At 33.6% G+C, this 24,448-nt stretch overlaps 1 protein-coding gene across 1 annotated transcript; it reads left to right on the top strand.

Moving 5' to 3' along the window:
• The first annotated feature begins 4,837 nt into the window (after window positions 1-4,837).
• Window positions 4,838-23,474, top strand: LOC107950433 (protease Do-like 7). The gene is made up of 24 exons (XM_016885281.2): window positions 4,838-5,251; window positions 5,607-5,677; window positions 6,002-6,136; window positions 6,429-6,487; window positions 7,201-7,237; window positions 8,052-8,177; window positions 8,995-9,084; window positions 9,899-9,964; window positions 10,061-10,117; window positions 10,213-10,278; window positions 10,797-10,904; window positions 11,932-12,012; window positions 12,187-12,236; window positions 12,715-12,880; window positions 14,637-15,107; window positions 15,322-15,504; window positions 17,847-17,952; window positions 18,326-18,496; window positions 18,584-18,663; window positions 18,777-19,004; window positions 19,171-19,383; window positions 19,589-19,746; window positions 22,241-22,352; window positions 22,934-23,474. The coding sequence occupies exons 1-24, from the start codon at window positions 4,966-4,968 to the stop codon at window positions 23,108-23,110; spliced, it is 3,297 nt and encodes a 1,098-aa protein (XP_016740770.2). The 5' UTR covers window positions 4,838-4,965; the 3' UTR covers window positions 23,111-23,474.
• The last annotated feature ends 974 nt before the right edge of the window (window positions 23,475-24,448 follow it).

The raw sequence follows: 24,448 nt of genomic DNA on the forward strand, positions 1-24,448 counted from the left end.
TGGTAGTTCTGATGATATGTTCTGGTTCGCTATGTCTATATAAGTTTGTATAATGTATGATTTTGTTAATTTGTATTTTTGAATCTGCTATGTAACCATTCATGTGATTTCATGGCAAAACTGATGTGTTTCTTAAAGGTTTAATAAATTTATTTTGTAGAGCATAGACTTCCATGTCATCTGTTTTTGTTACTGTACGTCAGTATGTTCTCCATACGCACCATTCTGATTTTGTACATGTATGCCGTGACAAATTGCATGGGGTTTGGGATAACGTTAAAGGAGGAAGATATTGTACTCGCACTTTAATGATCTGTGTATTTAGTACTCAACCGCATATTTTTTGTTTCGACAACTGAGCTGCAATACAGTGGCTTGACCACATATATTTGATTTGATAGTTTAACTGCATTGATAAGCCATTGTTGCGGGGCAACTCGGGGTGACGGGTCATCGTTGACAGGCAATCTGGGATGACCTTATTAGTGTATTATGGATAGATGAGTTCAGAGGAGAACTCTATTTTGGTGTGTAGTGGAGTTGGGTAGGACGCTTTCTAAAAAATCCGCATTATGATTTTCTGAAAAATACTGCATTGGCATAGTTATGCATACTCAGTTCTGTTTGATTGATCGTTCTGAAATTTTCTGTTTTGTATATCGTAATCTGTGTAATCTCAATTTGAGTTTTAGTTATACATTGAGCTCTATAACTCGCCTGTTTGTTTTATTTCTGACGTGCGGGAGCTCGAATGGTTTTATCAGTTAAATTAAATTTGGTGATTTTTCATAATTATTTATTTTAGACTTTTGGGGATTGTAATTTATTTTTGGGTTTGTTTTGGTTTTCGTTTAATTTGTCGATATTGATATATGCAAACTTGATACTGCAAAACCTCACAGGTTAAAAATTAAAATTTGGTTTTCAAAATTAAAACTCTGAAAGTTTTCTATTTCAAACTAAGTAACCCTTAAAATTTTTTCTGTAAATAAACAAACGACTTTAACAAGTGTTTACCTCAACACTAGAAATGATTTGTTGAAATAGATACATTCAAAATTCACGATTTAAAGTACAAAATTTTGGGTTTAGAGTGAGTATTTTTTAGACGTAACTTTTTCCAAATGTTTGTGAGAAGTTTTCTTAAACTTTATGCTTTTTAAATGCACACATAATTTGATTAAATCAAAAGTTCCTTAATAAGCTATTGTAATCTCTCTAGACTTGACCGTAACGTCTGGGTCGGGTTTGGGGTGTTACAAATTAGCTCTACTTGAAGAGTTTACTTAAGATAGTCATGGTAGAGACTCATCTGTTTCTCACTTACTGCAGTTCAAACTCTAGATCCAAATATCCATCCCGAACTAGCAACAAACATTGCTTAGAAATGTAATTTCACTATTACTACTATTGTACATACAAATTACTTACACTTTCATTCGTTGAAAATCTCATGCAAGAACCATATACACTTACAGTCTTACTGTTTAATTACCATATACAGATTTACTCATTCAAAACTTAACATGCAGAACTGAAATACTTACCCTGATGCGAAATAACTATTGATCATAAAAGAACCATAGCTTCTAGATCATCGATGTAAAATACATTCAAACTTAAGGATAGTACCAATAAATACCACTTAATGGAAAGGAAAACGAAAGAATACCCTTTTCAGAACTCATCTCTCACATATAAATATGACTCAACTTACTTAGTGAAATTTAACAAGTGTCATATGTTTCAGAACTTGCATTCTTAATAGCCTACGATTTTTGAGAGAAATATTAATAAAGGTCATGCAATCACAATTATCCAATTTGGTTATCTAGTTGATTTCTAACCAAGTTACTTAAAATCTAACTAGCACAATATTCCAAACAAATCAGGCGTACTGTACATTTGGCGAATACCCAATCCATACTTCCCCTTTATCTTATAATACTAACTTCTCCTAATATAACAAAATATCATGAAGTCAAATTCTTACTAACTCATGTGGCAGTTGTGGCAGTTACTATACGCCTACACGTATACGCCAAAATAATCATTTGGGTGGATAACAATACGCTAGACATACTATTTACTAATATATGCCAAACCTTTAAATACAAGTTTTCTATCCTTAGTTCTCTTATGCCACAAGCCAACATTGCACCATACTTCAACCAATTAAAAAAAATCAAAATTATACAAAAAAAAATCACTTATAACAACCATCCTAAGTGCCTAGCCAATATATTACAATTGACACCTCAATCAACAATTCAAAGTCAACCAAAATATCACATTCAAACCATACCAATATGCTTGCAAAGGCACCTCAACATGTTCAACTTAGCATACATCATTTAACCCTTTAAGACATATTGAATAACTCAACATCAACCACAAAAACATGCAATAAAACTTATCTCATCACAAGTTCAACACAAACCTACCATTTATAGCTTTCATAACCATGTATCCAAACACATCACTCTTACGGCTTAGACCATTAAACATATATGTCAAACTACTTCAACAATATAATATTAACATGACCATTTCCAACATATACTTATACATTTATATACTTGATTCTTAAAATGCTACTAGTAATCAAAATAAAATATTGTATAATTAATTGACACCTTAGGTATATACCATGACCAAAATTAATACATCACCAACACTTGAGTCCGAGATTGTCACTGGATGCTGAGTTGACGATTGAATCGAAAAGTACCTAGCCTGTGTACGACAAACAAAACCATATGCTGAGTACATTTCAGTGGTATTTTTATAATCGAATATTAAAATATAATATAAATCATATAATACAACGAGCCAACAAACCAATAATTCAAATGCAAGTTAATATGTCAATCTTGATTATATAGTTCATTTTGCTTATCTTAAATCGAGCTATCACAGTTGCAACATATAATTTTTTTCATATATCAATCGAATCAATTAAATCGTGTAATATCAAATTCACATTTTCGAACTTATATTTCGATATCCACTATCCACCCTTATTTCAATTTTATTTATAATCAATTTCTTAATTCCAAATATGAAACAACTTATTTCAGCATAAAATAGATTCAACTGAACATTTACAACAATCTACAATATTTTCAAAACTATTCAATTTAGTCATTATCGCTAACAATCAATCTAAATAAGCTCGTTTTATCATTTCCAACTTACCTTATGGTCTTACAATGCAACAAAGTTCATAAATGCAACAATTGAAAATGTTTGAATTATAGAAATACAAACAATAAACTTCGAGTTATTCGTCGATGACTTTATCCTTTCCCTTCCTTTTCGAGGAATTCGAGTTGATGTTAGCTACGGATTAACAAAAACACATAAAACTATCAAAATACAACCAATTTCAGAATCAATCGTCAATTTTTCTCAATTTTCTTTTTATTCAATTTAGTCCTTAGAATCGAGACTAACATAATTCACAATTTAGAACTCCAAATTTCAAACTGATTTCACTATAGTCCATTTAGGACATTCTATTTCTTAATTAACAACCAATTTTACAATTTATGCACTTTAGTCCTTAATGCTCAAAACTTTCAATCAACTTTACAATTTAGTCATTTTCCACCTCTAAGCTTAAAATCTATCAATTTAGCCCCTAAAACTTTAAATTCTCAACTATAGTAACTTTCAAAACTTAAAAAATTCTAAAAAATAATACATAGGTTGAATAAATTAGACTCCCAAGATTTCAAAAACATAAAAATTATAAGAAAAAAATTAAATTGCACTAACCAATTAAAAGCTTGAAATTTTAAACCCCCAGGCCGTGGGTCGCTTCTTCTTCATCTAACATTCGGCCATTTGAGGTCATTTGAGGATGAAAAGAGAAATGTGTTCTATTTCATCCCACTTAATCCATTTTATCTTATGTTTTAATATTATTAATATTATAACATATGTTTTTATAAATTTAAAAATTCACTTTTATAACATTAAAAAGCCACCGTTCACTATAATTTAAAGAAGGTATAATTGCTTTCCTAATCTCTGCTACTTGTTTCTAATTACAATTTTTCTAGTAATTTAACTTTTATCACTTTTACAATTTAGTCTCTATACCTTAATAAACCACTAATTCGATAAAATTATTTAACTAAAATTCAATTCACCTATAACAGAACTCCTTACATATTTAGTAAAAATATTTAGGGCCTCTGCTTATGAAAACGAGTTCCCAGAATTGAATTTTCTGATATCATTGACTTTCGAATCATTACAATAGGGCATCCATGATGTTTTTACCTCGTGATTACACATCCTCACATGCTTTAATTTTGTTTGGTTGGTTAAATTCCGTTACTAATTATTGTATTTTACATAGGTTATAGATTTAGTTATTGTATTTTAATTTAGTCATATTTAGTTTTGATATATTTTGAATTTTGAAATTTTAATATTGATTGTACAATAATTGTTTAATTCATTAAATTAAATTCTATCATTTTCAAAATTTTATACATCAAACCTATCGTTACATGTATAATGCCATTCAACTTGCTATTTTCACGTGGATTTAATAGTTACAATTTGAGTTAAAGACTAAAATTTTGTAATTATATTGAATAAGACTAATAGCAAAATTTAGTCAAACAAATTTTGTTGTTACACATTGAGTTAGGATTGGAAATTTTTTTACATAGAGATTAAATCTGTAATTTATGCGTGATGGTAGAATTTGACATACAACCAAATAAAAATGCAAAAAAGGGAAAAAGGAAAAAAATCTCACTTCCCCACTCCAACCAGCAACGCAGTAAGAAAAGCGTAATAAAGTCGAATAGAATGACGTAAAAGTTAAAAACAAAAATCAGCTTTCAATAATTTGGATTTGGAGGACATAAAAAGATTTCGGAAATCAAAGTAATAATACACTTCTTTATTTTTAAAAATTCTCTGAATTCGAAACCCTAACCTTGGATGGGAGACCCATTGGAGAGGTTAGGGTCGGAGGCAGCCATGGGATTAGAATCCACGATCAAAGAAGAGCTTTCCATGGAAATCGATCCTCCGCTCAAAGAGAACCTCGCTACCGCTGAGGATTGGCGGAAGGCCCTCAATAAGGTTGTTCCGGCCGTCGTCGTCCTCCGAACCACTGCTTGCCGGGCTTTTGATACCGAGCCAGCTGGTGCTAGTTATGCTACTGGTTTTGTCGTTGATAAGCGGAGAGGAATTATTCTCACTAATCGCCATGTGGTCAAACCAGGTTGACTTTCGTCAACATTTATTATTCTTTCCTTCTTTATTTTTTTTTTGTGTTGGATTTGCTTGATGCTTTCTGTAATTAGTCTTTGCCTCTTCAATCAAGATGAGGAAAAGTTCGTTACTTATTGAAAAAAAAAGTTATGAATTGAGCTGTTCAGTTATTAAATGAATGATTTTATTGTTGTGTGGATCAATAGATCTCCTATGTTTGAATGAGCCTTGCATTTTAGCTATGTGCTCATTCTACTCAAGTATGAAGAAAGCAAATACTAGGAAAAAGCAATAGCTGAATGGTCTTTTCTTTGTCTTTAAAATGTCGGAAACAATGTTTGACTTTCTCTCTTGTCTGTTTTTAGGACCTGTTGTTGCCGAAGCAATGTTTGTAAATCGAGAAGAAATTACCGTGCATCCTATATACAGAGATCCGGTGAGTAAACCATGCTTCACATATATATTTGGTTGGTATTTTTATGGTTCTGATTTGTAATGTAGTTCATTCTTCTGCACTAGGATTTTTTGACATGACTTCTGAAATGTACTAGTATTGCCTTTATGTATGATTTTGGTTGTTTTCTAAGGAAGCTTGATTTGTCAGTCTATACTGTTTGACATTGCCTGATTTGTTGTATTTGGTTCATCGTCACACCATATGCATTGCATTCAGTTTAGCTTTTTCTTTTGTGCTCTTTCAAACAACACTTGTTATTTGTGGGTTCTGCTAACTGGCGAACGTTATGCTGTTCTTCATTAGGTACATGATTTTGGCTTCTTTCGTTACAATCCTGATGCCATTCAATTTTTAGACTATGAGGAGATTCCACTTTCCCCAGAGGCTGCTTGTGTTGGTTTAGAAATCAGGGTCGTTGGTAATGATAGCGGAGAGAAGGTAATTGAATTGCATTAGTAGTCTTTGCTTTACTTTCGTTAATTTATCACTTTTATTTTGTTAACATTATGCACTTAGTTTAGTATTATGTTTAATTCCATTTACGATGAGTGTAAAAAAATTTCCACTTACGTGAAAGGAGTCCTTTTAAGTTGGCTTTTGAGAAATTCATGGCTTTGCTAACTGGATACTGGTTATTTTTCATGAGTGATATCTTATGATGTAATGCTACTATAGATCATAAAACATGATGCCTAACAATTATTGCTCTGATTTAAATAATTATTTGTAGGTTTCCATATTGGCTGGCACTCTTGCTCGTTTGGACAGAGATGCTCCTCATTATAAAAAGTATGTAATAGTTTTAACAATTTGTATGAATCATCTACTTTACCAATAGATTTACCATCAATATTGTCTTGACAGATTATCATCTGTACCAAAACCCTTTGATAACCACATGATTTTGTACTAGTAAACTGGTTTGTACAGTTGTTGATTTTCTCCATCTGCTTTGTAATATTGATAGCTATAATAGTTTCACATATTTTCATCAGCACTTAAGAGATTTGTTGTTCCAAAATTAATCATGGCAACTCGGCCTTGATTGAATTTTGCTTGTGAGGCACTGTTGTTTTATCATCTATTATACAGTTTCTCAAATACATTTATATGGAACCTGACTGAGATGATTTTAAGCTTTAACTTCTACCAGTTGAAGACATAGTACCCCCTCTATCTTGACTTTGGAAATTATCATTCTAATGCTCTATACCTGGTGGTGTGCGCTGCACGTACTGCTTTTCATTGTAGGAGTCATTCTGTGTCACATATTTTTCTAGTTGGCATACTTTAAACTAATATGATATCCCATTTTCCTTTGATAAGATTATATTGTAAGTAGTGTTTGATGTTGTGTACAGCCTCTTACATTGTAGTCTTGACTTCTGGTCACTAATTTGTTCTATGCTGTCTAGCTTATTATTGTAGAACCTTCTTGCTTCTTATTGGTTCTTTCACAGTTGTATGTGTGTCATGGTTGTTGACATGCTTATTTGTTGCAGGGATGGCTATAACGATTTCAACACTTTCTACATGCAAGTATGTATCATATTCTTTGTGCCATCTATTGGAGGATTTCTTTTTCTCCTTTGGAGGGCAGGGTTCAACCTTTCTGGATTAATTTTTAAAAATTTTCTTCTATTATTCTTTGAATATGAGGAAAAGCACGGTTTTATCATGGAATGTATGAAAAAGTATCTCACGTAACATATCTTATGTAAATTATGTACTTGCTGATTTCTTTATTTTAAGTTTTAACACCAATGTTTGACTTGCAAATAATTTCAGAAACAGGTTTTGACTAAGATTTCTTATATTAAAATTCCATTATTTTAAATATATTTTATGTCTAATGCCAAAATATGTAACATAAAGTAGCAGGAGTTTATTTATTCAAAAGAAGGAAAAAGCACACCTATGCAAAAGAAAGGGCAAATTTTTAATGTCCTAAATGAGAAAAAGATAAAACATTTTAATTGTATAGGTCTCTGTTAGAAGCTTGTGGTAAGTCATTGAAGTAAGTTATATGATGTAATCAAAATGAAGCTTAATACAATCTCGTGGACATGATATTTAAAAAGGTTCAGAATAAGAAAACAATTGTAGACAGTATTAGACTGTTTTAACCTGAATAGCAATATGGTTGATCTGCATCATTCTGATTGAGTATTTCTTGTAATGTTTTCAAACAGTGTTGCTTGTTAAAAAGTCTAAGGATGGTATCATTATTGATACTTCTCTTGGCCATTGTTTTAGTTGAAGGAGCACCTTCTTGGTTCTCCCATTGTCTGACTTTTACATACATGCTTGTCTATGTTTGATTATATTGTTTTACACTTATGCTTAACTTCAGGCGGCATCTGGGACTAAAGGTGGTTCAAGTGGATCCCCAGTGATTGATTGGCAAGGCAGGGCAGTGGCCCTGAATGCTGGTAGCAAGTCATCAAGTGCATCTGCCTTTTTTCTTCCTCTAGAACGAGTGAGTAGTATTTTAACAGCTTGACCTTTCATGCTGTGTTTCTGGTTGGTATTATCTGAGATTCTTTTATTTTTCATTTTTTATTTTAAGGATTGAAGATTGTATAAACTCAATTAAGAGATTTAAACCTATTGGTTCATTTAGCCCATACTTCCAATAATTCCTTAGAACTGGCAACTTTATGGAGCGACTAAAAGACCTTGACCTATTTGCTTGAAACCATTTCTGTGGTTACCCCTGGAGTAAAATTTGTATTATTTTATTATTACTTTTGGTTGTGTGACTTGTAAGTATTATTAGGAATTGCATTCACTTTAGATTTCCATCTGCGAATCTGGAGCTCATAAAAGTCAGTCCTTTTCTGGTTATGCTCTGTGGGTTGAAATACAAAACTTAGTGATGCATATTTGCCCTGTGCACACTGTTTTGTCTTGAAAACAAGTTTCTAAAATAGAGGCTATTTCTTGATTGCAAGAATAGCGTTCTCAAAGTTACTCCAGCAAGCTATTTGTTGACTAGATCAGTACCTGTGTAGCCTTATAAGCCATATTGACCTGCTCAAGATTTTTTTTGTAGGTTATTTGTTCATGCCATGTTTCTCCGCTTATATTCTTGGGTCAGAACTAGCTCATTTTACCTTTTTTCTGATATGTTACCAAAGTACTTCTTACGGATACCTTATACATGCTTCTTAAAATTGCTGTGTGGAACACCAATAGCCTTTTCAATTGATTTCTGGACAAGCAGAACCTTAATTCTTATAGGGTCTACTTCCAATGAAAATGAGATATTGAAACGTTAGATATTTACTTTTCAGGTAGTAAGGGCATTAAAGTTTCTCCAGAAAGGAGGAGATTTGTACATGAGTAAGTGGGAAGCAATTTCTATTCCTCGTGGTACGCTTCAGGTTTGTTGTTGATTTTATCCTTGTAGAGCTTTGCTTCTGTTTTTATCCCCTTTCTCGAGTACATAAGGTTCATTGTTGGTTAGATAATTGGAAAATTTATTGTTCATGTCTCTATGTTCGAGCAATTATATGAAATTGAAAACTAGAACCATCTGTTTATTTGTTTATTTCCTTTCCTGGTATCTTTAGAGTTGATAAGCTATGATGCCATGCTGGATCCTGGTCTTTTCCTGCTTTTTTTTTTTTTTTTAAAAAAAAAAAACTTTTAAGTAAACTGACTTGGTATGCTTGCACTACCTTCAGTTAACAAACACCAAGTATATTAACTTACAAATAGGACAGTAAATGCTTTGTGATCCCAGAGTGAGAGAGACTATGGAGGAGAGACAGAGAAATATTGACTAAACAGAGAATCAAGGATTAGAGGGAATACAATGAGAAGATAAGAGAAAAAAGTGAGGAAGAAGAAGACTGGATATCCAATTCCAATGATTCAATATATTGACATATTTTATAATGCCTAAGTTCCCTCTAGAATCACAAAGTGAACTATATATAGCTTTCTATTCATAATTCCTAACCTATATTGCTGATCTTCCTTCAACGGAGGCTCACTGAAAATCCTCGATGGGGCTGTATTTATTCAAGTACTAAATAACATTGCTAATACCTCTTATCACCATCACACACAGCACAGTTTACCAGCTGCTGCAGTATGTAGATAGTTTTCTTTGTGTTTTTGCTTTTTGGCATTTCTGTCAATATTTGAGAATTTGCTTTAATACAATTTTAATGTTGGATATCTTTTTTATAGGCTACATTTGTCCATAAGGGGTTTGATGAGATACGCAGGCTTGGTCTCCAAAGTGAAACAGAGCAGGTTCCTAGTTTTTTGTTATCAACTATTTTTCTAGCTTTCCCATGGCATACATAAAAAGAAGTGTTTCCTCATTTAATTTCTGTTTTCTTAATTTAGATAGCACGCCATGCTTCTGCACTAGGTGAAACTGGAATGCTTGTTGTTGACTCTGTGGTGAGCAAACTTCAGTTTTTGTCATACAGATTTTCTTTAAATTTGCCGTGTTTTCTTTTAGTTCTGCTATATTTTGAATCTCAACATATCTACAGGTGCCAGGTGGTCCTGCTCATAGTCACTTAGAGCCCGGTGATGTGCTTGTTCGGGTGAATGGGGAGGTTAGTCATGCACTCAGTCATTGGAGAAGCATGTATTAATTCTTATTTTGGAATGTTTGGCTTTTCTATTCCGTGCTCCTATATGATTATGCATCTAGAGGAAGAATCAGCTCTGTCTCTGGCTTGGCTTGGCTAAATCTCAATACTGGACATGGATATTATGTATTAAATTAAATACGAACTTCTTCAAGAGTATTCATGATTGGGTTTTAGACCATATTCTTAATTTTTGGTGATAGTGTATCTTTCTAATTGACTTGCCCCCACCCTCTCTCAGATGGGAGCTTATTTTTTATGTGTATGATTTATATGGAACTCTTGAGGATTTTCTACCTTGTTTCAATGATTTTCTACCTGGTTTCTTGTTGCCAGCATAACCCTTTTCTAGTACCTACTCAAATAGGAATTTTGAATGTGACCCCTTTTCATTTTTTAAAAAGTAAACTGACAGTGGCAGCTCCCTAATAGAATTTGCTAACTATTATTGGCTTTAATGTGTTATTGAAAACGTATTGCAGGTAATTACTCAATTTTTGAAGTTGGAAACTTTACTTGATGACAGTGTTGAGCAGAAGATAGAGTTAGAAATTGAAAGAGGTGGCACACCATTGAGTGTGCAATTAGTGGTAAAACTTTTCTCTCTCATTTATGCCTATTTAGATTATCAATATTTGAGGCCTTGAGGTTTAAATTAGATCACATGTTATACAGTTTGGGTTGATTGCTACTTTGTGGTAGTGTGGCCTATGCACCATGACTAATTAGCCTAATTTCGGAAATGGTTTTTATTAATAGTCTGCATGTCTTTGCAAATTTTGATAATTGAGTTACTTTTATCTGATTGGCTAATTTTGTTGTAACACATTGAAACTGAAGTAGTACTTGTAAAAAATAAAATTTGTGATTTCCGGTTACAGCATGAATTTTCAAATTAATGCTCATAATGTAGAAACTGAATACTTAGTTTCTCGCTCACAATTAAATAGTAAATGATGAACTGAATGTCTGAAAGCACTGGCATTAGGGCAGGTATTTGTTTTCTCCATTGCTCTCATTCTCATTAAAGTATAGCTCTTGCATGGTCTTTTGTTTCTTTAGGAAAGGGATTTGGCACCTCAGACTGCAGATTTGCCTAGATTCTTTGATGTCTATGCCCTTTTCTTAAAATTTGGGAGGAAATTAATGCATTTCTGTATTTGCTCCCTATGTTGGAGAAGATCAACAATTTAGTATTAGCTGGCGTAAGGCTGTTCCCTATGCTTTTTTGATTGCTTTGAAGTATGAACCCCAGGTATTATTATATCTTATATCCGGTATTCAGACTGTCAAATTACTTGAAACTTAACGTCAAACATTTGTTGGTACTTGGAAAAATAATTCTTCCTTGATTTCCATCCACCTGCCACCAGAACGAATTTCAGGGACAACCAGCTCTTAAATAGCCTTGACTCTGATAATTGTCATTGTGTGGGATTTAGTCTCAGTTTGTTTGTGTGATATTGATACAATGATGTCTTGAATAAGTTTGTTTGAATGTGCTGTAGAAATTTTTGGCTGTAGCTATTGACTTAATTTACCAACGCTTGTTCTTTAGTTTTCAATTTGCTTTGACTATGATTGTGGAAGCTAATATGATTCCCTTTTCTTTTTCAGGTTCAGGACTTGCACTCAATAACTCCTGCTCACTTCTTAGAAGTAAGTGGTGCTGTAATACATCCCCTGTCTTACCAGCAGGTAGGTTGCAAATTATTCTTGGCACTTGGAATCCTCCGCCTCTTTTTAGCTCTGGTTTTCTGTACATTGTTCCCTGAATATGATTTCTTAACTGGTTTTTATCTTATGCTGTTTGAGGATGGTACTGCTATTATTGGCAGATAATTTGACTTATTTTTCTGTTTCTTGAAACAGGCAAGAAATTTCCGTTTCCAGTGTGGTCTTGTATATGTCTCAGAACCTGGGTTAGTCTACTTGATTATTTATGAATATTGTCATACCTAAGGACTCAAAATGGGTCTTGAAGCAGGCAGAGAAAAAAATGAAACTTAGTGCATGCATATGTTTCAGTGCCTACTTTCATGGCTACTAATTTATCAAATAAGTAAACCTTGATTTTTGGCTATAATCCATGAATTAAGTTGTGAACTACCTATTATTGTAATATCTTATAAGAAACTCTTTTTTCTTCGCTATGCATGGCATCCTGGGATTGCTTCATCAATTTTGGAGGTTGAAAGATGATATTGTATGTTACTTTCAACAAGACATAATGGTTCTCTATGAAAATTATTGATCGTTATCCTTTTCAGCCAAAGTGAGAATATTGGAGTGTGTATGACGCAATTAGATGTACTCTGAACTGTATCAATCACGAGGTTGCTTCTTTATTGCTGTGGGCTTTCATTGGTTGGTTGATTGCTAGATTTCCGTATGTTCCAGGTATATGCTATTTAGAGCTGCTGTTCCTCGACATGCCATCATTAAGAAGTTTGCTGGTGAGGAGATATCAAAACTTGAGGATCTAGTCTCTGTTCTATCTAAGCTTTCTCGGGGTGCTCGGGTTCCTTTAGAATATATAAGCTACATGGATCGTCATCGGAGAAAGGTATTTTATTGCTGATTATGCAGTTTCACCTAATGCTTACGTTTCTACTAACTGCTATGGTTGAAAATTGTGCACACAAGCTATTGATGAATTTTGAATTCTTTTGGAGAAATGAATGGCTAAGGTATACTTTGATCCAGTTAATATTTCTAACAATAAATGGAATATATGATGAATTGAGGTTGAGTGAGGAACAGTGTAGGAAAGATTTCTGACCTTACCCGTCATTAGGCTATATTTTTGAATGGCATTTTGTCCAGATATTACTAGGCTTGTTACCAGGCATTGAACTTGTAATTCTTTGGCTTAGTTGGGTTTATCATTTTGTTGTAGGATACCATCTTTAGATAACATTTGCATTGGATGTTTTTGTTCAAATTTATTGTGCAAAAGTGTATGGGGTTTCCTTCTCCGTTCAAGGAAAAGAAGCATGTAAATTAGAGAAAACACAAGCAGGTAACCTTTGGTGGAGCCTGCTTTTGGGTGGTTCCTAAAAGCCTCTGGATATCAGTATTTTACTTCTTTTGTTGAGAGAAATTAGGGGTAAAAATGAAAGTGTACTAGTTGAATGGCTTCAATTAAATTCATTTTATGTTAAACAAGTTTGCATGAAACTTTAAAGCTTATAAATGAGCCAAATCTTGAGGTGTTCAACTTATATATGCTGACGAGCAGAGCTTGATCAAATTCTTTGCAAACATTAGTGATAAAAGGCAGCAGTGTACATAAATTTGACTCCATAGGCGTTGACTTGAGTTTCGAGGTGGTGATGGTGGTAAAGTTTGATTCAACTCTTATTCATACAAGAAGAGTGAAGCCTTTAATATGATGATTTTTGGTTATTTGCCTGAGGATTTTTTAGAACAGCTGACATCCTTTGGAAGGAGCCTGGAGAGAAGATTAGATTGCTTCTTCAAACATTTAAAGCTTTATTTTTAGGCTCTTGAGTGGTCTTATATTCTCCCTTAATCAAAAGACGCAAGGTGCTGTATTGCTTGGACGCCAAGCACAGAAAAGGTTCTGCCTAGTGAAGCAGGGGGCTAACTATAAAAGAATTCTTGAATATTTATCGAAAAGAAAATAAAAAATTTCCATTCAGGTTAAAACTTTATATTCTTTGATAATTTGACTCCGTTTCTTCTCTAATGTTCTATAGCTTTACTAAAAGCCCCCATCAAATCTAGCCGTATGTATCCATCTTCAAGCAGTTATAAATGGGCAATGCAACTTTTTCCTATTCTTGATAGCACATATGCACTGTCACTGTCAATGTAAATGTTATGGATAAGAAAAAGAATGAGGCATTTCAATAAAACTAAATGGAACTTCTGAGGTGTGCCCTTTTTTAGTTGTTGTAAAAGCCCTTCCTCAGGACCGTTTGAGGACACTACTAGATTGGTGTGCCTTAGGCCCCAGTTGCACTGAGTTGTATACCTTGACATCATTGTGGGATTCTAAATTTCTATTACCCAAAACCAATTTGCTTCAACATCCAATTTCTGTTTAGAATTTTGAACGGATCATGGTAGGTAATGGGATCTGAACAAACCTCAATTCGGTAATTGTACTGTATCAATTACTGTGACACTTTACAAGTGGTGCTGGTTAGTTTGAATGGTTATATTTTAGGTAAATTGAACCTAAAATTGATTGATTTTTGTCCTATCTTTTCAAGTATATTTTGAATTTATGATTTATCATTATTGAGATTATCTGCGCTAATTGTTGAAATTTGTCATTTTGTTAATGGTTACAGTCTGTCTTGGTCACGGTTGATCGCCATGAATGGTATGCACCTCCACAGATATACACTCGTGATGACAGCTCCGGATTATGGACCGCAAAGCCCGCCTTTCAACTGGATTCCATGATTCCATCATCTGGTGTTAATGGCAAGGCTACTCGTATGGAACATGTCAATCAAGTTAACCACCAAGAGTTGACTGATGGTTTGTCTAGTATGGAAACCTGTTGTGAGCATTCGTCTGCTGAATTGAATTCTCATAATGAAGCAGGTATTGGTTCAAAAAAAAGACGAGTAGAAGAGGATATGTCATCTGATGGAGTTCTTGCTGATGGTTCGTTAAATGAAACTGGTGAAGTTAAGTTGGAGAATAAAAGTGCCACGGAAAATGCTGTGGTAAGTGACTATCCAGGTGCAACAGCTGCAGCAGCTAATGCTTCAATTGCCGAACAAGTAATAGAGCCTACTCTTGTAATGTTTGAGGTAACCATCTGTTGATTGACATAGTTCATTTTTGGTACACTACACATTTTACCCTTTTCCTTACCTTTCTGTTAATTATTTGTCACAACATCAGTATGATGGTACTGTTCTCTTTAAATCATTAGTTATTCTTCTTTGATCATTATACTGTATGAAATCTTACTTCTTTCATGATTTGTTTGTTGAAAACCTAAGTTGATTTTCATGGTTGCAGGTTCATGTGCCACCATCATGCATGCTTGATGGTGTTCATTCGCAACATTTTTTTGGTACTGGCGTCATTATATATCATTCTCGTAGTATGGGCTTGGTTGCTGTTGACAAGAACACAGTTGCAATTTCTTCTTCGGATGTGATGCTGTCCTTTGCTGCTTATCCAATTGAAATTCCTGGAGTGGTGTGCTATTTAACTTAAACATTATTAGAAAACCATAACCTATTTTGTTGAGTTTCCTATTTGATGCAGGAGTTTTTAAGTATTTTATAATTTATAATATCTTATGATTTCAGATTTATTTATTACGTATTAGATATATTGTAGACGGCTAGAGTTATTATTTATCTTCAGGGTTTAAACCTAGGGCTGGGAATAAAACTTTATTTGCAAGACAGCCTAGTAACTTTACTTGCTAGAAAGGTACATGTGGAAGAGCAAGAGTATGATCTAGACCCTATTTATGAAGAGTACTTGGAAGAAAGTGAAGATGCATATCTAGCTCAAGGAGAGTCCTTGATTTTAATGTGTTTACAACAATTGAAGCGAAGTGGAGTATGATCTATTAGACCCTATTTATGAAGAGTATTCAGATGAAAACAAAGCTGTAAGTGCCTATGTTGAATGGCAACCTTCATTTGGTCTTGCTAAATTTAGCATCATTTATGGGTGTGGTTTCCTTCTTTTACCTCTTCATATTCACCTTCATGCTTGTGAGTTTTCAAATTTCTCTTCAAGAAAGAGACCTTCTAATGAGACTAATGAGACTACTTCTGAATTTGATTCTGCAATGAGTAGCATCTTTCAAATTTTTATGGATGCATCTAGAGAATTTTTGGTTTATAAAGCTGCTGTGGGAAAGAGTAATCAAGATTCAGGTCCTTATGAACTGGCCAATCTTATTCACTTGCTTGCATCTTAAGTTCATTCTCCTTGTATTTCAATTTGTTTGATTCAGAGAGAGAAATGACCACGGCAATTCCAGCATTTAGTCAAATGCAAACCTGCTGGTTTCAGTTATGTTGCACGACTGATGAAATTAATTCTCTATTCTCTAAATGCTCATTAAAAACTAAAGTTGGTGAACCTACTGGGAGTGAAGGCGGGAGTACTCCTGCACACAAGCGAGACACCGTTTGGGATAGATGAGCAAAATTCAAATGGTAAATCAACTGTCAGCTCACCAGCTCATGAAATAGCTGCTTCAGCTTGTGATGTTCGAAAAGAAGAAAGTAAAAAATATATATGTTACTGAAGCTGGTGCAAAGGAACTCAAAAACAATGGCTCTCTTGTGGTTATGGCCTTCGTTCAAAGAGCTAATTCTTTGGAACCTGAGTGCAAAACCCATATTGGCTTAGAGAACCTTGCAAGGTCACTGATTCCAAATGGCAATTTAATTACAGAGAGTGATAAGGAGGTTGATAGTACATGCCCTCAGAATGCTGGTGAAAAGAAAGATTTGTCTCGAGTAACTCTTGCTTATGGCAGTGATAGAACAGATTTAAGTGTTCAACCTCCAATGGATCTACCTTGAACTGTTGAGTGATAAAACAAACATAGAGTCTGGTTTTAAAGAATATTCGAAAGCTGATACTCCAGGTAATAATTCTAGAGTGGTCCTAATTGTTGCAGGTGTGGTGGGGACTTTTATTAATGATTCTGAAACCAAAGATGAAAGTCCTAGTATGACTGAAACATATTCTGGAATTAAAGTGGAGCCTTCTTTGAAGGGATCTCTGTGGATTTTGTATGGAAACAGTAGAAGTGTTGCTCTTATATTCCTACAAAAATACTGATTGCTGATTGATCTGCTGTTTGTTTGCCTGAAGTATCCTTTGACAAGCCACACATGCTTTCTATAGTTATTAGGTGATTTACGTCAGCTATTGTCTCTATGGGGTTCAAAGCTTTAGAACACTCGAGCAATCTTGAGTTAGTTCTTTGGCGGAAGATGCAACTACATTCTATGAGACTGTTACTTTAGATAAGGAGGGTTATATTATTCAGGTTCACAACAGGGAATTAGATATCCTTGGGACAGGATTGTGCTCTCTCAGAGATTTTACTGCTGAATCAACAAATGGGGTTCATGATCTAGATACTTATGTTGAAATGGTGTAAGTTTTCTCGCAGGAATCGAGTTCTCCAAGCCTGGGAGACAGCTGCAGGATCTTTTAATTATTTTGTACTTTGTAGTATTTTATTGTTTCAGAATTATTTATTAAGTATTAGATATCTAATAGATGGCTAGAGTTATTAGTTATTTTTTGGGTTTAAACCTAGGCTAGTAATAAAACTTTATTTGCAAGAAAGCCTAGTAACTTGCAAGAAAGAAAGCCCGTATAAATAAGTTGTAGTCTTTACAGCCAACATTCTTATTATTTTCTTGGAATTTTATAAAGAAACTAGAGGTTTTCTATAACCCTCTAGAGCTCCATCTTCATTCTTACTCATTTGTTCAGCCCTAATTCTATTGATAATTGTTGTTCTCCCTCTAAACCACATCACTGTTTCGTTACTGCAGGTTGTTTTTCTTCACCCTGTTCACAACTATGCTCTAGTTGCATACGACCCTTCAACTCTAGGTCCTGTTGGTGCTTCTGTGGTTCGTGCTGCAGAACTACTTCCTGGTAGGTTCTACATTTTGCAATTACTCTGTGGTTTGGTCATCGGACATATTATTACTGTATATGTTTCTCCTATGCAACCAGGTTTGCTCTTCTTTTTGTAAATATACTGTATGCTTGATTTTGTCATTGAAAATTTTCTTAGGAAACTGATGACAGGAGGATAAAAATATTATAGTTTTTTGTCTTAGAAACTGTTTCTGGTATAACTTAAAAGGAAGTCTGTTCTCATTTTTGCAATGGAATAGGAGCTGGGGGTGGGGAAGTTAATATTTATTTCCACTGTGTGTGTGTCTGTCTTTTCTGTTAATTTAGGTGGTAAAACATTGCAAAACTACTTTTGTCAATTCTTTTCATTGTGTTCTGTTTGAGACAGAGCCCGCGTTACGTCGAGGGGATTCAGTCTATCTTGTGGGTTTAAGTAGAAGCTTACAAGCGACATCTAGGAAATCGGTTGTGACCAATCCATGTGCTGCTCTAAACATTGCCTCTGCTGACTGTCCACGGTACAGAGCAACAAATATGGAAGTAATTGAGCTTGATACCGGTAAGTTTTCTGACATTACTTAAAAAGTAATCTAATTTTTGCGCACGTGCTGATTTCACATACAAAATGCATCTTGTACTCTTGCAGATTTTGGTAGTACATTTTCAGGTGTGCTAACAGATGAGCATGGAAGGGTTCGAGCAATCTGGGGGAGCTTTTCAACACAGGTTTCCACTCTGATTGAAAAATATGAAAAGAAAAAAAATCTTATATTAGTTAGCCTTTTTGAATAAACTGCATTATGCCCAAGTATTCTGATGCTTGCTACCAATGATGTCAGCTGAAATTTGGTTGTAATACATCAGAAGATCATCAATTTGTGAGGGGTATCCCGGTTTATGCAATAAGCCAAGTTCTTGATAAAATCATAGCTGGTGCGAATGGACCACCTCTTCTCATAAATGGTGTCAAAAGGCCGATGCCACTTGTAAGGATTTTAGAGGTTGAATTTTATCCTACTCTGCTTTCGAAGGCCAGAAGCTTTGGACTGAGCGATGACTGGATACAAGTATTGTTGTTGTTTCTTTATTCTATCAATTTTGTTGAGCAATTTTCTTTTTGAAACAAATTTTTCAATATTTTAACACTTGCTAGTGAGAATAGCCTCTTTGCAGTTTTGTATTTTGTACTTTTTAAGTTCCACAAGGTCACATCATTTTCTTATTATTTTTTAGGCTCTAGTTAAGAAAGATCCAGTTCGACGTCAAGTTTTACGTGTTAAAGGTTGTTTGGCGGGATCAAAAGCTGAAAATTTGTTAGAACAAGGTGACATGGTTTTAGCAGTAAATAAAGAGCCTGTTACTTGCTTTCGGGACATAGAAAATGCTTGTCAAGCATTGGACAATGGGGACAACAGTGGGAATCTTAACATGACCATTTTTCGGCAGGTAAGCAAGTAGATATTAGCTGAAAGATTATCTATTTCTTTTTCCTCTTTGTAATTATTATGATATTAGTTTGACTAAAAGCATTTTCATAAGCTCTATGTACTATCTAATTTATTGTGTTCTATGCTTATAGTTTTGTTAATACTAATACATAAATGTAGAAACAATTTTGCCTGATTTTCTTTCTACTTGTCTTTTTTGCCAGGGACGTGAAATTGATCTTCTTGTTGGTACCGATGTTAGGGATGGGAATGGCACTGCACGAGTGATTAATTGGTGTGGGTGTATTGTTCAGGATCCTCACCCTGCTGTGCGTGCTCTTGGGTATCTTCCTGAGGAAGGGCATGGTGTTTATGTGGCACGGTTAGTGTTTCTTCTCCTCTTAGTAGAAAAGTTTTCATATTCATTTTAGTTCGATAGTAATGATGAGAACATAGCATGTGGCAGTAAAGCAATGGAACCATTCCTAGCCTCCAGAATGCATTAGAACCCTGCTACTGAACTAATTGAATTCCTTACCAACCAATTCATGAACATACCAGAAGATAAAAATATTCTTGCTAGTTTGATTGCTGAAGGTTGCAATTGGCTTCTGAATTTAAACATAAGATATCAGACTAATTTCATTGCTGAAGGCTGCAATTGGCATCTGAGTTTAAACAAAAGATATTAGGCTTAATTGAAGTTGTATGTTTTGAAGCTTTTTATGAACCATGGATTTAATGGGTTCATGGCTTTAGGATCTGGCATAAATATAGTTGCTATCTTTAGCTCCTAACTATGAGGTAGTGACGATCAGATACCTTTTGGAATTTGTTGAATCTCTTTTTGACTATTCTCAGAAGCTTTTTGATGTTTATTGTAACTGTATTTGACAAATAATTTAGTACATATTTATCTCACTTTTCTGTAAGTTTTAAGATAATGAGCTAATAAGTAAATCTTCAGTTAAGAGACCTGTAAATGAAATATAGGCACTAATATCAACCAAATTTTTTAAAGATTATTTTACGATTTTCAAATTATAATTTCAACCAAGGTGAACCTGTTTCCAATGTTTTGTCTTTTCAGCACAAATACTGACTATCATCTTTGTGGACTAGTGAAACCCACATGTCATTAGTGTGGCTGGTCTATGTGGGGATTGAAAAAGCGTACATAGAACTAGGGCTTACCTTTCAATTTTTAGAAAGAAATAGATTGGAGTTATATTTAAAACCCAAAACCAATTAAAATTTGGTGTAAGGGCGCTTTAGATTTCATTAGGGGCGGCAAAACCTGCCCAATTGAAGGATTTCAAACCTGTCCGCTCTGAGTGGAGAGGTACTAATTTGCCCTTAATTATTTAGCTTTTTAAAGGACAACAAACAAGCATATAATTATATAACTATTGAATGTACTTACCTTTTTTCTATTTTAACCCATTATAAACTAATTTTAAACAATGATGTTAAATTGTAATAAAATGCAGATTGAAAAAAATAGAAATAATTAATAAAACATGGAATGGGCTGGGCAGAGTGGTGCTGTTATGGATGTATCCAACATTTATAGTGGTGGTGGTTATTGAACTTTTGACATCCATAGTGGAGTATGTGGAGATTTGTCATATTTCATTGTAGGGTGCCAATTCTGTTAGGCGGCAGAGCCTAGAGGCTACTTTGAGATCCAAATTATCCAGGTTAGATTATGGTTAGAACCTTGTATGACTATAAAGCTTCTGGGTTTATTTCTGACCTGGATCATTGTAGGGCTGAATACCATTTTGGTTTTTTTTTCTCATCTAACCCAACAGCCCATAATTCAACCTAAAAATTTTGAAAAGTTTGCATCTTGGTGCTGCTGCCTGACAGCATATAGAGATAATGGCTGAAAAAGTAGAAACTTCTAAATTCAGTTCCCTCTGCTTAGTTAAAAACTAGGCTTAAATAGCTTGACTACATAAAATTCTGATGGTCAAACTTCATGGATTAGTTCAGCATGCTTAAAGTGTTCAGAGGACTTCATTTAACACAGTGGCACATTTTCTGATGCTACCTAAGAACCTGAAGCCCTTAATACATAAAAAATTCATTCTGATCTTCTCTTTTCTTTTGAATGATTGGAATGATTCCCAGTTACCACTTTGGTTATATCTAACAAGAAAAATTCTAAATGACAGAACTTCTTGAATTTTCTAACTATCTCTTAATCCCTACCAACCTAATATGAAGCTTTCTTAATACGAGGGTTTTTACCCATCTTGAAAAAAAAAAACCTTCCGCATCTGATGCTCCAATCTAGCTTAATCTTGCTAAATCCCCAACCCCATAAAAAGAGATGGTTCTTTTCTTTTTTGTTTTGTTACATTTGATAAATTAGCTGCTAGGTTACTAATTTGCTTGTGGTCTCTTGTTATGAAATTATTTTAATAAATCTCCTCACTCCAGTTATTAAGAATGAAGGGACGTTATGCTATAGTAAGGGGCTCTTATAGTAGGTCAAAATATGCTGTCAATCCTTGTACTTGAATGAAGTTTGAGATTTAGTCCCTATGCTAAAAATTTAAAAATTAAATCTTATTACTTTTTTCAATTTAAAAATCATAGTCCAATCATTGACACAGTCAAAATTTGCTATCAATACACCCATGTAATCATACTAACTTAAGAATAAATCATTGTAAACTTAGTAAGCATACCTGATAATAAGCAGATTTTGACGAGATATACCGAGTGCTAACAGTGTCAACGATTGAACTTTTTACTGTAGATATATTTTTTAATATCTTTAGAATGACAATTTCTTTTTAACAGAAGTTTCATTTGTAGTATTCTGTTTTATATGTATTTCTTGTGACAGTTTGTTCTTTCCTCAGGTGGTGTCACGGTAGTCCTGTTCATAGATATGGGTTATATGCCCTACAATGGATTGTTGAAATTAATGGAAAACCAACTCCTGATTTAGATGCTTTTGTTAATGTGACGAAGGTAACCCTTGTTGCTTCTTTTTCTTTTGTATGTAAGTACATTTTTAAGAAGGTTGAATCTTTCACTTTGGTGGTAATGTTGAATCATCTTTTGTTTTCAACTAAAATTAAATGGTATATGAATCTCTTTCATTCCATAAACTCTGATTGACTTTCTAAGGTTTTTGTATTGTTGGAGACAGATTATCATATTTCTTGTCATTTGTGAGATGAGCAAAGCTCTTATATGATATGGGGCATAGGAAAGCATATTTCATCCTAGTTAAATAATGTTTTTATTTCACCTCTTCTTTCTACCCTGCATATTGCAATTTTGGGGTTAAAAATAGACTTCGGACATGGTTTAATAATGACTTGCTCTTTAATTTGATCAATGCTTAACTGAATTTTGTTTTGAGCTTTTATGCATGATGTGTTTTTTAACAGAGTTACTGATTTTATTATGTGCAATGAAACCATATCAAATCGACAATGAATCAAACCAGACGTGATATGATTAATTAGTTTCTTTTTTTTTAACTATTTATTCTCTAGCAGTTTAGTTGAATAATAATATATACATGAGCTATCTATATTGAACAGGAGTTAGAACATGGGGAGTTTGTTCGTGTGAGGACGGTTCATCTGAATGGGAAGCCTCGAGTTTTAACGTTGAAGCAAGATTTGCACTACTGGCCTACATGGGAGTTGAGATTTGATCCAGAGAGCGCGATCTGGCATAGAAGGATGATCAAGACCTTAGATTGTCGCAACTTGTGAACTGGGTCATGTGGTCTAACTTCTTTTCAGGAAGCAGTGGAACTTCGAAATTGGCTTGGCTGTGGGGATCAATTGACAAATTGATCAGACTGAGAGAGCTGGTGCTGCCATTGGTTTCTACCTACAGTTGATTGGCGTTTGTACCCAATTGGTGGCTGCCAATGTGTGAGGTTTAAGCTTGAAGAACGTAGGTTGACAGTCAATCCGGTGAGGCCTAAAGCATTTATTCAGCAATTTATATTTATTATTGTATGAAAATATAAATTAAGTTTCAACATCTTCCATATATATAACTTTGGTAAATCAAATTATAGACATAGGCAAATGGTTGCACGTAATAAAACAACAAACTTTCTTTAGTTTACTCACAGCTCCGGTTGGGATTCATAAATATAGTAGTGTCTGCGAAGTTAACATACTTAACTGGATTCTCATCCCCATATATGCTATTGAAGTTAACATTAACATAGACAGGATAATACCCATTGAAGAGATCAAGCTCTCAAACATCTGATAATGCTTTCGCTATTGGTTTTCTTTTGAAAAAGAAAAAAAACAGTATAATGTTCTCCCAATATATATATATGTGTATATGAAGTGCTTCACTAACATCTTTTGTAATAAAATCGAATTGTGAAATCATTGGAATGGAATGAATTAGAAATTAGAAAGTCGTTTATTAGAGTAAAACTTCTTGAGCAAGTGATCAATTTAAAGTTCTAATCTTTCTTTTCTTGGTATGATTATTTGAGAAGAAAAATAACTTTTTTTAAGTTTAATGTAGTTTTCTTTTTCTTAATTTGACTATTAAGTCTACTTTGATATTGGGTCCATTTTAATTTATAAACTTGATATTTTTACTATTTTGCACGATGAATTAGGGGTGAGCAAAACTTGTTCGATTAGAAAATATTTTTTTTTATTTTCGAGTTAATCGAATTGAGTTATTTGCGTTATTTGAGTTATTCGAGTCAATTCAAATAACTTGATTCTAGTTGAATTTCATAATTCGATTAATTTGAATAATAGATTTGTATAAATACTCTTTTGGTCTTTGTTAACTTTGTAAATAAGTAAATTAGTTTCTCACAATAAAAATTAAAATAAATCAAAATAAATTTCAAAATAATTTCTAAAATTTAAAATATTTATAAAATTTCAAAATTATATTTTTAAAAAAATTTAAAGAATTCTAAAAAAGTTAAATTTTAAAATTTTTTTGAAATAATAATTTTGGACCTAATTAATGATTTAAATTTATCATACGGTTTCGAATATATACGGTTTTAAATTTATGTGTACTAATATGGAATTAGTTATATTGTAACTATATTTTTA

The sequence above is a fragment of the Gossypium hirsutum genome, chromosome A08 (assembly GCF_007990345.1).
Source record: "Gossypium hirsutum isolate 1008001.06 chromosome A08, Gossypium_hirsutum_v2.1, whole genome shotgun sequence".
Classification (NCBI taxonomy): domain Eukaryota; kingdom Viridiplantae; phylum Streptophyta; class Magnoliopsida; order Malvales; family Malvaceae; genus Gossypium; species Gossypium hirsutum.

Coding starts and splice junctions, on each gene's coding strand:
- LOC107950433 (XM_016885281.2), top strand. CDS start 4,966: ATGGGAGACCCATTGGAGAGGTTAGGGTCGGAGGCAGCCATGGGATTA. Junction 8,178..8,994: donor TTTTTCTTCCTCTAGAACGA/GTGAGTAGTATT, acceptor TTTACTTTTCAG/GTAGTAAGGGCATTAAAGTT. Junction 10,118..10,212: donor TGCTTGTTGTTGACTCTGTG/GTGAGCAAACTT, acceptor ACATATCTACAG/GTGCCAGGTGGTCCTGCTCA.